Source organism: Macrosteles quadrilineatus, unplaced genomic scaffold, assembly GCF_028750875.1.
Source record: "Macrosteles quadrilineatus isolate MER2022 unplaced genomic scaffold, UCM_ALF_1.0 Scaffold_1__1_contigs__length_201487025, whole genome shotgun sequence".
Classification (NCBI taxonomy): Eukaryota; Metazoa; Arthropoda; class Insecta; order Hemiptera; family Cicadellidae; genus Macrosteles; species Macrosteles quadrilineatus.
The window spans coordinates 102,842,175-102,856,376 of record NW_026542594.1 but is presented as its reverse complement, the minus strand read 5'-3'; the positions used below and the strand labels follow the sequence as shown (position 1 = coordinate 102,856,376).

General features: G+C 32.1%; 1 protein-coding gene across 2 annotated transcripts in view; it reads right to left on the bottom strand.

Moving 5' to 3' along the window:
* Positions 1 to 369: 369 nt before the first annotated feature.
* The window catches only part of LOC129001177 (protein halfway), a 145,130-nt gene continuing 131,297 nt past the window's right edge, over positions 370 to 14,202 (bottom strand). For both annotated transcript variants that reach the window (XM_054428426.1, XM_054428500.1), the window contains 3 exons: positions 9,901 to 9,975; positions 6,582 to 6,692; positions 370 to 5,881 (listed from right to left, as the gene is read on the bottom strand). In XM_054428426.1, the coding sequence (XP_054284401.1) occupies positions 5,783 to 5,881; positions 6,582 to 6,692; positions 9,901 to 9,975 (285 nt within the window). In that variant the 3' untranslated portion in view covers positions 370 to 5,782. The remainder of the gene's footprint in view (positions 5,882 to 6,581; positions 6,693 to 9,900; positions 9,976 to 14,202) is intronic.

The following is a 14,202-nucleotide window of genomic DNA, read 5'->3' as shown; positions in this document are numbered from 1 at the left end:
CTACCATTTTAAAATTTTAAGTTTAATCAAGATAAATTTTCTTTCTAACATGGGTATCTTATACCTAAACATACATACCCAAGTTTCATAATAATCGGTTGAAAAAATGTTGAGATAAAAATGTGTATTTTAAAAATACAAAATGTACAACAATATACAAATAAAAAATATCTGGTTAAAAAAGCTATTTTGGAAAGATTTTTTTTATTTTCTCTTTATTTTGACCTAAGGAATCTCTACATAAATTAACCTATTAAAATATCACCTTTTTTGAACACCCTGTATACATATAACAAAAAATTCGGGTTTTTTTCAATTAGTCTTGGAGAAGGAAAAGTAGTTACTACCACATGTCGGGTTGTAGAAGGATTTTGGACAATGTATTTAAAACTTTATTATTTATATCAAAATACATGATACATAAATATTTGAGACATATACTCTTGATTCAAATAAAATATTAACAACACTGGAAATCTAAATGTTTCTGAAGAAATTAACAAACCGATAGTTTAACAATAATCTAAATGTATCTAACTAAATATGAACAGTTAAAGCAGAGCAGCACAGACTATGACAAGGCACAAGTAATATATCACAGCCTTCTACATAATATTACAAGTCTCACCCATGGTACAGTGGGCTTGAGGACAGGTGTAACATTAACATATAAAACGTTTTTTTTTTGTCTTAGGATGCTAGCAGTGGCGTAACGGGAGGGCAGGAGGCCCGCCTACCGGTGAGCGGGAAACGGCGAGCAGAAACCGGCGAGCAGAGAGGCCCGCAAGATGAGTGGAGCCGAAAAATTGGAATTCATTCTTATTGAAATTTATAATTGATAATAATTGTATTATAGAAGTAATAACATTAAAGTTATTAATATGTTTTCATCGCTTAATTTTGTTAGGCCTATTCAGTGGTGATGAACTAAGTTAACAAATTGAACATTTAAGGTTAACAAAATTTTAAAACATTTCGATGAACTAGCAGAGGACGAACGCCTATAGGATCTTGACCTTCATTTAAAAACAGTTGTATATCATGGAACTTTAGACACTGCAATAAATCAAATGACTTAAATATTTGAGGGGATGAACAATGTATATTTTCTGGTCTCACCTCGAAGTTTTTATCGTTATCTACAGACAAACATTTAATTGTTAAATCAACAGAACTAGCTGCTGAATATAACGAGGATTTCCTCACTAAATGATCACTTTTCGAAGGACCTTGAAAGCAGGAATCTTAACAAAGAAATCAGTAAAAAGAATTTGTGAACTTTTGTGAATTGAATACTATTCTGTTGCTTGCAGCGTCCCAGATGGTAGGACTATGCACAGCATTAATTTTTTTTAACATAGCTGACTGTCTCATCAACTGAAATGTAATTTTCGTGGTTAAAGTTGATTAAACACTATCTTCGAAGTACCATGTCTCAAGAAAGGCTTAGTGGGCTAAGAGTGAAGCAGCAACAGTGATTGATTTTAAAGAGGTCATAAAAGCATTTGCTTCACAAAATTCCGTGAGCAAATTCAAGTGAAGAAGAACATTTTGAATAGCAGTGGTTAAAAAATTATTGTTTTACTTGGTTTTAGTTATAATGAGTAATTTTGGTATTCAAACATCAATCAAGTTTTTTATAAATTGTAAGTTAAGCTAATTAAGTCCAAGAAGTTATTAATTTTTCAAAATTTACTAATTATTAATTAGTACGGTAAAAAATTAATTTTTTTTACAATTTTCTATAAGGAAATAATTATTTTACATTTTAGTTGTTCCCTATAATATTTAATTGGGTTTGTTTTAAGTTGAAATACATATTTTGCTACTCTACTGACTTTGTGTGTTAGCCTATTTGTTATTTTACCTCACAATTAATTCATCAAACCATGACTGAAATACTTAACATGTCCTTTTAGAAAACATTACCCATAATTTATTTACTACTCAATTTATGATAAAACAACTGTTTGATCATTGTATCGGAGGCCTAAAAAAGGCAGGGAAGAGAAGGGAGGATGTTTGATTATGTTGTATTGGTGGTCTAAAAATAACTCGTAAGAGGGGGGCCGGAAAAATAAGTTTGCAGGGGGGTCCGAAAAAATCGGTTACGCCAATGGATGCTGGGCACAAGCCTGGGATTGTTTTTCAAATTAATTCAGGCTTATAAAGAACGTAAATAAATAAACACAGTTTTGACATAACTATTATAATTAACATCAGTAACATTAAAAACTCTCAAACCACTGTTTTCAAATAAACTGCTTAGTTATATTGGGCTAATCTTGACTTTAATTAATTTGGCAGACTTTAATTTATAAAATCCCATCAATTATTAAAATCCTAAAAGAAAACATTTTAGAAGACTACAGAAAATAACAGTCTAATCATTGTGAGCAATTGATTCTAAAGATAAGTTAATTGTTTCATTGGTTTTTAAATACCGGTATGTAACCATCCAACCATATTATAACAAGGCTTTCAATTTAGAACTGCATATAAAAAATTTGTTTGAGATTAAATTTCAATGAAGATTTTTTTTATGTTTTGTGGTTACCACGTCCCGAAAGCAGGAAATCTCACTGATGGTTTCAATATAGACACTTCCCGGTAATCAATGCATTAGGTCTTAGAAGTACACACTATTAAAACATTAAATTAACCTCAACACACTTTGACACTAACACCAAGCACCCATTAACAAAACCCTACTTAAACTACAAATCAAAGAAATATATTCAACATCCTACCTGTACAGGACTAGATATAACACTTACAGGAAAAACTGTAAAATAATAATAAAAAAATAAAAAAATTACAAACTTAACAATAATTACAGTTAAAAACCTAAATTAAGGTTGTTTATTAAAAAGTAAAAACAAAATATTAAATTTATATTTTGTGCTAATTAAAGAATAACAATAATGAGCTATAATACCCCTGCCGCAGCAAACCTGCCGACTAAGCGAATTTCCATTTGTCTGAAATGATTTTCAATTAAATCTATTTAAATAACATTAGGTTTAACGAGTACCTAGGTTTGCTGCTACAAGGGATCTAACAAAGTGCGTTTTTTAGTAAAATATTAATAGCTTAGTATAAAATGAATAAAATTGCCAAGTTTGATCAAAATATATCCATTTACAAGCAAACTACAACATTTTACAATATTCTCCATAAGAATAACATAGGAATTTTTAATTTTCAATTTTTGGAATTTTCTCCGTTACCAATAACCGTACAAAAACACTTTTGCATACTAAATTATTTGTTTTTTAAGCTCTTTAAAAAGGTCTAGAGAGAAATTGGGAAATTTTGTGTTTTGAGGGTCAAAAATTAGAAAAACCAATTTTTACCCCATAAAACACCCCGTAAAACCCCGTTCCCATGGTCCGATCATGCTGGTTCGCGAACTCATTCAAGTTTATCTTGCCTTACACCTTTAACCCTTTCAGTGCTAGGCCAATAATTCATATTTTGTAAGACTTTTTTGTTTGCCTTTTAATTCCATTACCTGTTGTTGAATTTTAACTGTCATGTTGTCACTATTTTATTAATTAGGCTAATTTTGAATAATAACACAATAAGAAAATATATAAGAAAGATAAATCCCGGTATTTGTAGTAAACATTAAATGAAACTTAGTTTTTGTTGTAATTTTCCTGGCTTTCCTATAAATTTTTATGTTCTGATAGCATTATTTGAAACCAAAATCTCATAAAATCAAAAGACATATAGTTTACAATGTAATATTGAATTTAACCTTGATTTATTTGGACGAGGTTATCCTAATATAGCCATTTTAGGGAAACTAATGTTTTGCAGCAAAGTCTCAGGAACACATTTACTACTACTAAAACTAAAAGATTGCATCTAAATAGTCCGTGACTAACTGGTGCTGCTACCTAGTAACGCATTGAACAACCATCTGCAGCGCCATCTGTTCGCAATCGGTGGCGACAGCTTAAATACGGGTTTTTGACTCCCCAGTCTTCAAGCACAGATAGCCGAGAAGGCTAGGGCGTGTGTCACTTGGCCAGTGGCATTCGTCTGCTCGGGTTCGAATCCCGTCCTGTGTGGCAAATAATTGGTGACCTGTGTGTTTGTAGCGATATACTACAACCACTGGGGCATAGTGAGGTGTTCATAATCCTTGGTTTAGACATACACATCGAAATCATCGGATTGGGCGAATCTTTTAGCTAAGTGGTTGGTAGTGTATCCTATGAACATGCAGGTCACCAATGGCCGTTTTGCTATTTTTTTTTTTAAATAACCTTCCTCTCTATATCCCTTAGGGTTTTTTTAAAACAACGATATATCGTTTCATAGCACTGAAAGGGTTACACCAAATTTCATCAAAAACGGACAAAAATTATTTAAGTTATCGCGTTCACGGACACATATATATATATTAATAAATAATATGTAAAATAACATGAGTACCCTTTTTTATATTCTTTTTTTTTATTTAAATCTATATATATATATATATATATATAAAAAATTTTACGAATGCTGTTTTTGGCCTCTGGGGACATCAAAATGAAAAAGTAAATCGGTCCCGGGCCTAGGTCTTACCATGCCACCTACGGTAATAGCTACTTCCTTAGAGGGAAATTCGCTAAAATCTAAAGATGATTTGACAATTTGAACAGTCAAAACAAAATATAAACCTTAAACTATGTACAAGTATTTAAAAACAGATTTACGTATGTATCACTAGGATTATCAAATTTAATACTTTGGGTTCTGTTTATGTTTATAATATGTAGATAACACCGATTCTCAGTAACCCTAGAATGTACTTTTATTTTTAGTTCTTTACTTTACTATTTCATTTCATTTTGAACTGTTGACTAAACCCATTTAACTGTATTTGATGTTGGATATAAACTTAACTCAGTAATTCGATAACACAAATTAATCTCCTGTGCTCTCTGTTTTTCCAGACTATTTGTCTTTATTATCATAAAATTTTGATGATTTTGCCTCCTATGAAAACAAATAATAGTACCATATGGCCTTTGGTGAACGGAAATTCCCTATAATAAAACTGTTCTCATATCTTCTACTGTAGACAGATGGATCTACAGTGTGAATCACTAGATCACAGAATTATATTGTCAATAGGCATTGATTTACTTAAGTATCAAGAATATAAGTCGTCATGTCATCTATGCTCTATCAGTTAGATATAGGAAAGACCCATCAACAGACAGTGAGTATGTACAGCCCCGTTTCCGTTAAATTTTGGATTATAATTAAAAATGCATAATTTGTAGCTTGGTCATATTTAGGGAGAACTGGGTAGGCCTATTGATCCATTTATTTATTGTTTTGGAAGCTGTTTTTTTTATAGATTTCAAAACCATTTTACCGGAGAAAGATGAGAACCTAAAAAGATTGTACATGCTACATTGCTAACCTATTACAGCAAAATTGGTTGTATGAGAACAAACATTACTAGCAATCTAGTTTTCTGCTGTTGAAATTGAATCAGAGTACCCACTCAAAACTTGAAATTATTTTTTTCCTTTTCTGGCAGATTTTTAAGATTTCAGGATTGGATTTACAAGATATTAAGGAAATCACTGAGGCTGCAAGGTTTGTGAGGTCCAAAATCCACAATGTTACCGCAATCAGATGAATATGATTGAAAATTGTATTAATCACCCCATCCCTATTTCTTATGTTTGACCACAAAATTTGCAGTTTTAAGGTTTCCGTGATTGAGAGGGTACCATGTAAATACACAGCTCAAAGCTTAAAACATGAACTTTCACAATTCAAAGAACCAATCACAAGGAAGTCGAGGCATCTTGGAAGCAGGCCATGGCAGATAACCTGTAGTTTTGAACACCCAATAGTCATAGAATACCTGAAATAAGTATATAATAATACCTTTTCACAAAGTATATTAAATAACAAAAGTATATGGATTTTTCTCAAACCATTTAAAGACAAGTTTAAATGGTTAACTTGTTAACTTCTACTAGTACTAAAAATTTCAGTAGGATTAAAATTAGGAGGAAAATTATTGAATTTTCAGCTTACAAGGAGATAAATAAATAAATAACCAGTATTTTATAATTTTTGTTAATCCTAAAAGGTAAGGATTTAAAATGTTAGTTTTATGAATTGGAGGGTGGAACTGATGGTTGCATGTGATCTAACCGGGCCTTGGTTAGTTTGGAAGCTAAACACAATATCTACTGCTAAGACCCATACAACTGAAATTTAGAATTACATGTTTTTCCTTGGCCATATATGTCAAGTAATGGTTTTACTTAATTTAATCAGAGCTTGTTCCCAGATTAGTTGACAGATTTTAATGTATGAGCATTAAAGATGAGTATTTAGATTTCTTGGGATTTATGGTTACAAACAAACTAATCAATTTCTTTAACAACTCTTAGACAATGATTATAAATTTCAGTAATTGAAAGATAAGGCTATTAGTTGTATTAGCTTTTAAAACTCCTTCAATTTTGTGGTTATTTTCTGAAACTTAATACCTATACATAGGACTGTGTGTCTGTTAGTTTTATGCTAACAGCTTTAGGTTGATAAGATGATACCTTGACAAAAAGTAGGACAAAAAGCAATATCTCCAGAGCTATGATGTAGTAAATATAGTCCGTCCAATCTCGTGGATACACACAGACTTTAGACTGTTCCAAGTCAACCACCTGAAAATATTGCAATAAAGTAAACATAGTATAAATCATATATTAAAGATAATATTGTTCTTTACAATCTATATCTTTATACATTTATTAGGTGTATGAACATATAAGTTTTTACTTTGATAACGGTTTTTACTTTTAATGTTTACATATTTAATACAGTAGGGGAGAATTTAAAAGTTGTTGAGTGCACAGGTGTGCTGCGATTGGGATTTAATATATTTGGACTTATCTAAAAGTAAAATAGTTTTATGTGCTGCATTCTGTGGAAATATTGTGGTACTATTCCAAATCATGACTAATACCATTGACTATACACAGAATAGACTTCCCATGTAATGTTAAAATTTGAAGCAAAGAAAATAGATGAGCCATCTCACCAGATGTTACTAGTGTATTGGGTTAAATATTAATTAAAATCAATGCAGTGTCATAGCAAACAGCTGATTGATTTATCACTTAACACAGAATATTGTCATTAGCTGGTGACCATCTCAATAGATTGCACCACAATTTTTGGCTTTAAAATTTTCTATTAGGTACTTGGGAAGTCTATTATGTGTATAGTCAATGCTAATACAGAATGTTGTAATTATTCAAACCAACAGTTGGTGAAAGTAAGCATCTGCTTTTAAATTATATTTATTTGTAAACATTGTAGTTCCAAAAGCCTGACATTGGACTCCTTAAAAAACCCTCTGGGGCGGAGCCCTTATGATGGATCTGCTCCAAACTTCATACAAACCATTCTTGAATAATGCTTAATAAGGCCTGAAAGTTCCATTACAATCTGTCGAGCGGTTTCGGAGTCAATAAGGCACATACATATATGGGGTAGCGGATTTTTATCCCCCTGGAATTTTACCCCCTGGGCAATCGTGACGTCACAAACCAGGGGGTAAAATTCCGGCCGGGAACTTTTGAGTATTGCGACATCATTTCGATGGATTGAACGTGGAATCAACCTATATTTTCACGGTTCTGAATTTAATCAGACCACATCGAATTATAAAAACCTAGATTGTACGGGCCGGATTTTTACACCCGGATTTTTACCCCCGGAATTTTACCCCCGGAATTTTACATCCCAGATTTTTACCCCCGGAATTTTACCCCCTGGTCGGATATATAAATTAGTGAGAATAGTTAATTATCTTCATTCAATTTTAATTTAAAAGTAAACATGTTATTATTTAGTAGCCTTTCTCAATTTATTTGTAACAACTAATCGAACAGGTTTTAAATTTTAATTTTGAGATTCGAGTATCAGGATTCAATATTTGAAGCCAACTGTTGGTTCATTATGACATACAAACAAACATCTGAATGGTAATTGTTTCGAAGATTTCTTTAACAATTTATTATACAACCACGGTAAAACAATGTTTTTGTTTTGTGTAATTGTACAACAGAAACGAAATACATTGTTTTTCACGGTGGTACAAAGAAATCGTTTAAGACATGTTCACCCTATTGTTATTTAAATGAGCTACTCAGTTTATTTTTCATACTTATTAACCAACAGTTGGCCCCAAACGTAAATCCCGAACATCAAAATTAAACAGCAAATTATGTTTACTAAGTTAAGATTACAAAATAAATAAATAATAATAGGCTACTTAATAATAAAATGTTTAAAATTGAATAAAAACAGAAATAAGAAAATAAATCATTCTTAATAATTTATATATCCGGCCAGGGGGTAAAATTCTGGGGGTAAAATTCCGGGGGTAAAAATCCGGCCCGTACATCTTCAGTTGTATAAACGCTAGTTATATGGACGGGGGTAAAACTCCGGTTTTTATTGATAATCAAATTAATCACGCTCTGTCTATTTTCATTAGACTTCCAAATCCGCGGGGGCAAAATTCCGCACGCGAACAAACTTTTGAGTGCTCAGGTTACTACGTCATAGTGACGTCAGCTTTGACTAGGGGGTAAAATTCCAGGGGGATAAAATTCCGGCGACCCCATGTAGTTCCTATTTTATAGATATAGATAGATATAAATATAAAATATAAGGACAGACAAAATCATATATTTTCAAGCTCAGATGTTGGGGAATTAGGTATTTTCGTAATCAGAGTGATGAAATAGTATATTTCATAACAAGAGTAGAAAGTGAGTCATTACATATTTAAAACCATGTTTGAAGTATGAGGTTTATCGAGCACTTTAAATGGTCAAGAATATGAATGGACCACTTTCATCTATGTTTTGAAAGTTACTTTTCGCTACACTACAAATAATAATTATTTTCTTCATTACAAAACTTATCAAATTTGGTAGGTTATGCCTTAAATTTAAAGTATATGTTTACTTTGGTTGTTGAAAATTGGAACAGTTGATAAAACAATAACAACAAATGAATATTTGTTTGTTTACGTCGGCAAAATCCAAAAAAGATAGTAAGTAAACATAACTTTTGCATGGTAAATATTCTTTTGCCGTAGTAAACAATGTAATGATAGATTTTCGCAGGTGATAAACATGCAACGAAAACATGTCATTTCACAGTAGTGTAGCGGAAATATTTTTTCCCTAAATTACTGGTAATGAATTTACTTGATTTTTCACCCATAGTTATTACGATTTAGCACTTTAACCCTGTGAGCACTAGTGTGCTTATAGCGGCACTTGTGTCCAGAAACGGTGGCATGGTAGCTCAGTTGGCTAAGGCGTTGCACTGACAACAGATGTCTTTCTACATGCGCGAGTTTGAATCAAATCATGTACGTACATGTGCAAAATCCGTATTAAGCTTAGCTTAATAATGTGTGGCTTAGCTGGTGTGTAGGGCCAACCTCAAATAACAGTGACCAACTTGGGTGAAAGTTAAGGGAATTATTGAATTAAATAGGTATTGCACACAACACCAGCTGTCTTGATTCTTTTTACATTAGTTTAAAGAAGAAAAACACCGATTTATCTTTTTTGGCTTTTATTTTGGTTAAATATACACATATCATGATGTAATAAATGTATGATAAAATACATAAAAGGACATAACCTTAACAAATAATTAAAGGAGAAATAAAAAATAGGCTTAGGGGTTTAAGTGTTGATTATAGACGTATCTTATCTGTCTTATCTGAACATATCAGCAATTGTTTTATAGTGACCTGTCGATGCATAAGGTATACATATATTGGTAGATAAAGATATATAAAACCGGTACTGAATTTAATAGAATACATTTAGGAAAACTTACCTTCATGTTGTTAAAGTTTTCACAGTAAATTTCTCGATAATCAAGGATATTCTTTTGGTAGTGAAGTAGCCAAACCTGAAAGTAAAGTTTAGTTCAAAAGAAAAAACACATCAGCTTCAGAAACACCACATAATTTAGGATATTGGTTATTGTAGGATAATATTTAAAGAAAAATTAATAAATTATATTAACAAACTTTAATTTTGCTTATTTATGGCATAAAATTTGTCATCAGCCTTCGAATTACAATTATCTACCAAATATCTGTGCATATACCGTATTTACAGAATCCACATTGTTGCTTTAGAGCAACTAGTTTCCATTATGCCAAGTTAGTAGTGGCTAGTGATAGAAGGGACAAATATAGAATATTATTATTTGTTTGTGTTATTTTCAGTAAAAACACATTTGCAGGAGTTTAAATTAAATGAAATACAATAAGAGCCTTGACAATGTAGCCTTTATTTTATGTATGTGCATATATACAGAGTGATTGATATAAGTGTGCCAGTTGTTTGATTTGAAAACTACAAGAGATACCTATTAAAAAAGTTAAACGGTAGGTGCCTCGGATTTTTTGTTTTAACAATTTTAGTAAAGTTAAAAAAAAATATTTGAGCCGCCATTTTCCAATATGGCGAACTTAGATTTTTCTTATGGAACACCCTGTATTTTACTATCGTGTTTTGTTTTTTTTCATAAACCTTACCGTTTAAAAGATAATAATAATGGATAAAGTTGTAAAGTTTCGGCATGAGACAAATTTTCAATGTAAGCGTGCCAGCTGTTTTATTCAAAAACTATAAGAGATATCAAAAACAGTTAAATACTAAGTGCCTTGGATTTTTTATTTAAAAATTGTAGTCGAAACAAATATTTTAGCCGCCATTTTTCCAAAATCGCCCCCAAATTTGATTTTTTTATGGAACACCCTGTAATTTATGATGTATTCCGGTAGAAAATGTAATTTTAAAACAATTTTAGTCTTACAGTATACTCCCTCTTATCCGGACACCTTTTAACCAAACATCGGTTTAACCGGACTACACTCGGCGGAAATGACATCTCTTTAAACCGGACAATTTTTTTCAGCACATTGGTTTAAGTGGGCTTTATACCTCCGTGGCTACTCAGCTGTACAACTTCTGTGTTTAGCCAACAGTCCCCGTAGTTCCATATTTCGCCAGTGGTGCGCTGAACGAGCCGCCCCCAAAACCGGTTTTGGACATTGCTACCAACCCTAAGGGAATGTATGGATTCGTGTGGGAGTTGAACATCACAAACTGCTGCCCTTCCGACACCTCGCTGCACTGGTCTTCTATAGCTCAGACTTTCACTCTACTAAATACTAATGTAAGGTCGGATGTCGTTCCGAACTCACACTTGCCCTTGTTAGGCTGGGCCACAGACAAGGGAAACACACTCTTATTTCCTTAGTGAATGGCTGGGCGCACACTGATCCAGCATTTCACCTGAACCAAAATGTTGCACAACGATTTGCTTGAAGCGTTTTGTTTATTTGTTCTCCAGTCTGCGGGAGGTGCAAGCATGATTCAGCATTTGGTTTCAAGCAAAAATAAGAAAAAATAAAAAATAATTGTACTGGTATTCTACTATAGTTTTAACTATAGTTCTATAGTTTTAACATGTGTAACGACGAAGTCAACGTAGCTATTCATCCAGTAACCTAACGCAATTTACCTTGCATGAAATGGGGTAGTAGGTTTCTTTTTTTATGTTCTTTGTAATGGTACCGAGATGGTAAATCCAAATTTTCGACCTCGGCAACCTTCCGGATCACCTCCAAAAAGCTTAAAAATCGGCGGAATTTCTCACTATTTTTACGTTCACCCGACCGATTTTCATGAATGCCGACATCAAGTATCAGCATATATTTATCTGCTGTATTACTCGACCAAAAAACATAAATTTGATTTATTACTTTCTCCCCCTATACCACAGTATATGGAGAAAGTATTGTTTTCGTCAAAACTTTCGAGTTTGAGTTTTGAGTGGATATATTCGTTTTGGGCCCCCCTGGACCCAAAAAAGTGGTTTTCGAAGTGATGTCTGTGTGTGTGTGTGTCTGTGTGTGTGTCTGTGTGTCTGGATGTGTACAGAGCTAGGGACTACACATGTGGTCCGATTTCGATGAAATTTGGTATGTAGCTTCTAATCCATGGTATCTCCAGGCGTTTTTTTCATTTTTTTGAAATTTTGATTTTCAATGGGGATTTTCCCATAAAAACCCATAAAAAACCGGAAAAATCGAATTTTCTCAAAAATGGCCCGAACGATTTTGATAAAAATTTAGTATGTTGTAGCCCTTTAAATTCTGAACAAAATGGTACAAGTTCCATTTCTCTAAAAATTGCGGTTCAAAAGTTATGGTAAATTATGTTATTTTCCCATAAAAACCCCGTAAAATAACGAAAAATAGGATTTTAGAAAAAAGATCCGGTTTTTATTTAACATAGTATGTTATGGTCCTTAAAGTTTTGATAGTTTTTTCATTAAAAAAAAAAATGATTTTTTATGGGAATTTTCCCATAAAACCCCATAAAATAACGGAAAAATAGGATTTTCCCAAAAACGGCCGGAACGATTTTGATAAAAATTTAGTATATTATAGTCCTTTTTATTCTAAACAAAATGGTACAAATCCCATTTCTGTAAAAATTACGGTTCAAAAGTTATTGTAAATTATGTTATTTTCCCATAAAAAACCCATAAAATAACGTAAAAATCGGATTTTCACAAAATTGGCCCAAACGACTTTGATAACAATTTTGTATGTAGTCCTTTAAATTCTGAACAAGATTATACTAATCCCAATTCCGTATACTTACTCTCACCGCTTACACAATATGATAAAGGTTGTTGATAAACTTATGGGAGAAAGTATGTGTCAGAATGCTGTTACCGTTTATTTTAGAATTCTTACCTCAATGATGTAGTTCACCATATATAGTAATACAATCCTATTTTATATTTTGGTCTAAGAACCTTCAGTGACATACTGGCTTTCATTAAAGCTTTTATATTTCACACGAGTTTCAAGCAAACACAATGTAGAGAATCAACATGAAAATTATATCTTATAAGGGTTTTCTATGATTAAAAATCAATAGCTTCAGTATTGTTTAGGTTTTTGTATGTTTTAGACTCAAAATTATCAGCAAATTATAGGCTTTGACTTACTTGACTTACTTACACTTTAACTTGAGCTTTGACCGTTTGATTTAGATTTGTTCAAGATTCTGTATTACTCAATCAAAAATCATAAATTTTATCACTTCTCGGATATGGTATTCATTTCAATGCTGCGGAGCAGCATGGTCCTTTCCTCTATATATTTTTTATAGTTAGTATATGGACTTTGTGGGGTTTTAAGGACAGAACCACGTGTTTTAATGCCAACAAAGTTTATGTGTTTACATGGTAATACATACAGCTTTGTAAGTAATAGTGTCTTAGTTGATATTTTTTATGTGATTGCCTAAAGAATTTTTAATATTAGTTTCTATAAAAAAGTTATGAATTAGTTTGAATGAAAACCATACTCGTTAACAAAATTTACATATAATCCACATAAACTAGATTCCTTGAATAATTGTGGAATTCATGATGTGTTCGAAATGCCGCTACATAGCACATAGTTAGATCTTGTCAAGATCAACAAGGACGACTAGGAAGCACAGCAATTTTAGCTAAAACTCGACAGCTTAATCCTCGTATTTGATCACCTTCCGATTTATTATAACAATTATTAACGTGTAACATAGGTTACATAGGTTATAGATAAACGCTTGAATCAATGCAAATGTGAATCTCAATATAACTTTTGTAACGATAATTGTAGGTAAAAATAATTATGAAGCTCGATGTTGAAGGTCAATAAAAAATGGCGGATATCTGGTTAAGAAGCGATTTTGGAAAAAATGTTTTTTTTTATTTTCTGTTTATTTTGACCCAAGGAATCAATAGGTAAAATAAGTCCCCTCCTTTTTTAAACACCCTGTATATGATGTATTCTCATGAATTTAAGTGAAAAATGTAAGCTGGGAATACAGAAAGATGGTTTTTTTAAATAATATGAATGTACTGATGATTTGTATATTCATCTTTTTCTTGTCCTTAGAACTGTAAAGTAAACGTCCACTCAGCAGGCGCATCATACAATATAGTTTCTTTCCATGCTAAATTTCCCTTCCTCTTTAACCCAAGTTATTTATTAAACCACTGATTTTAAAAAATTCCAAAAATTATATTTTACGCATCAAACTTTTGGCTACAACTTTG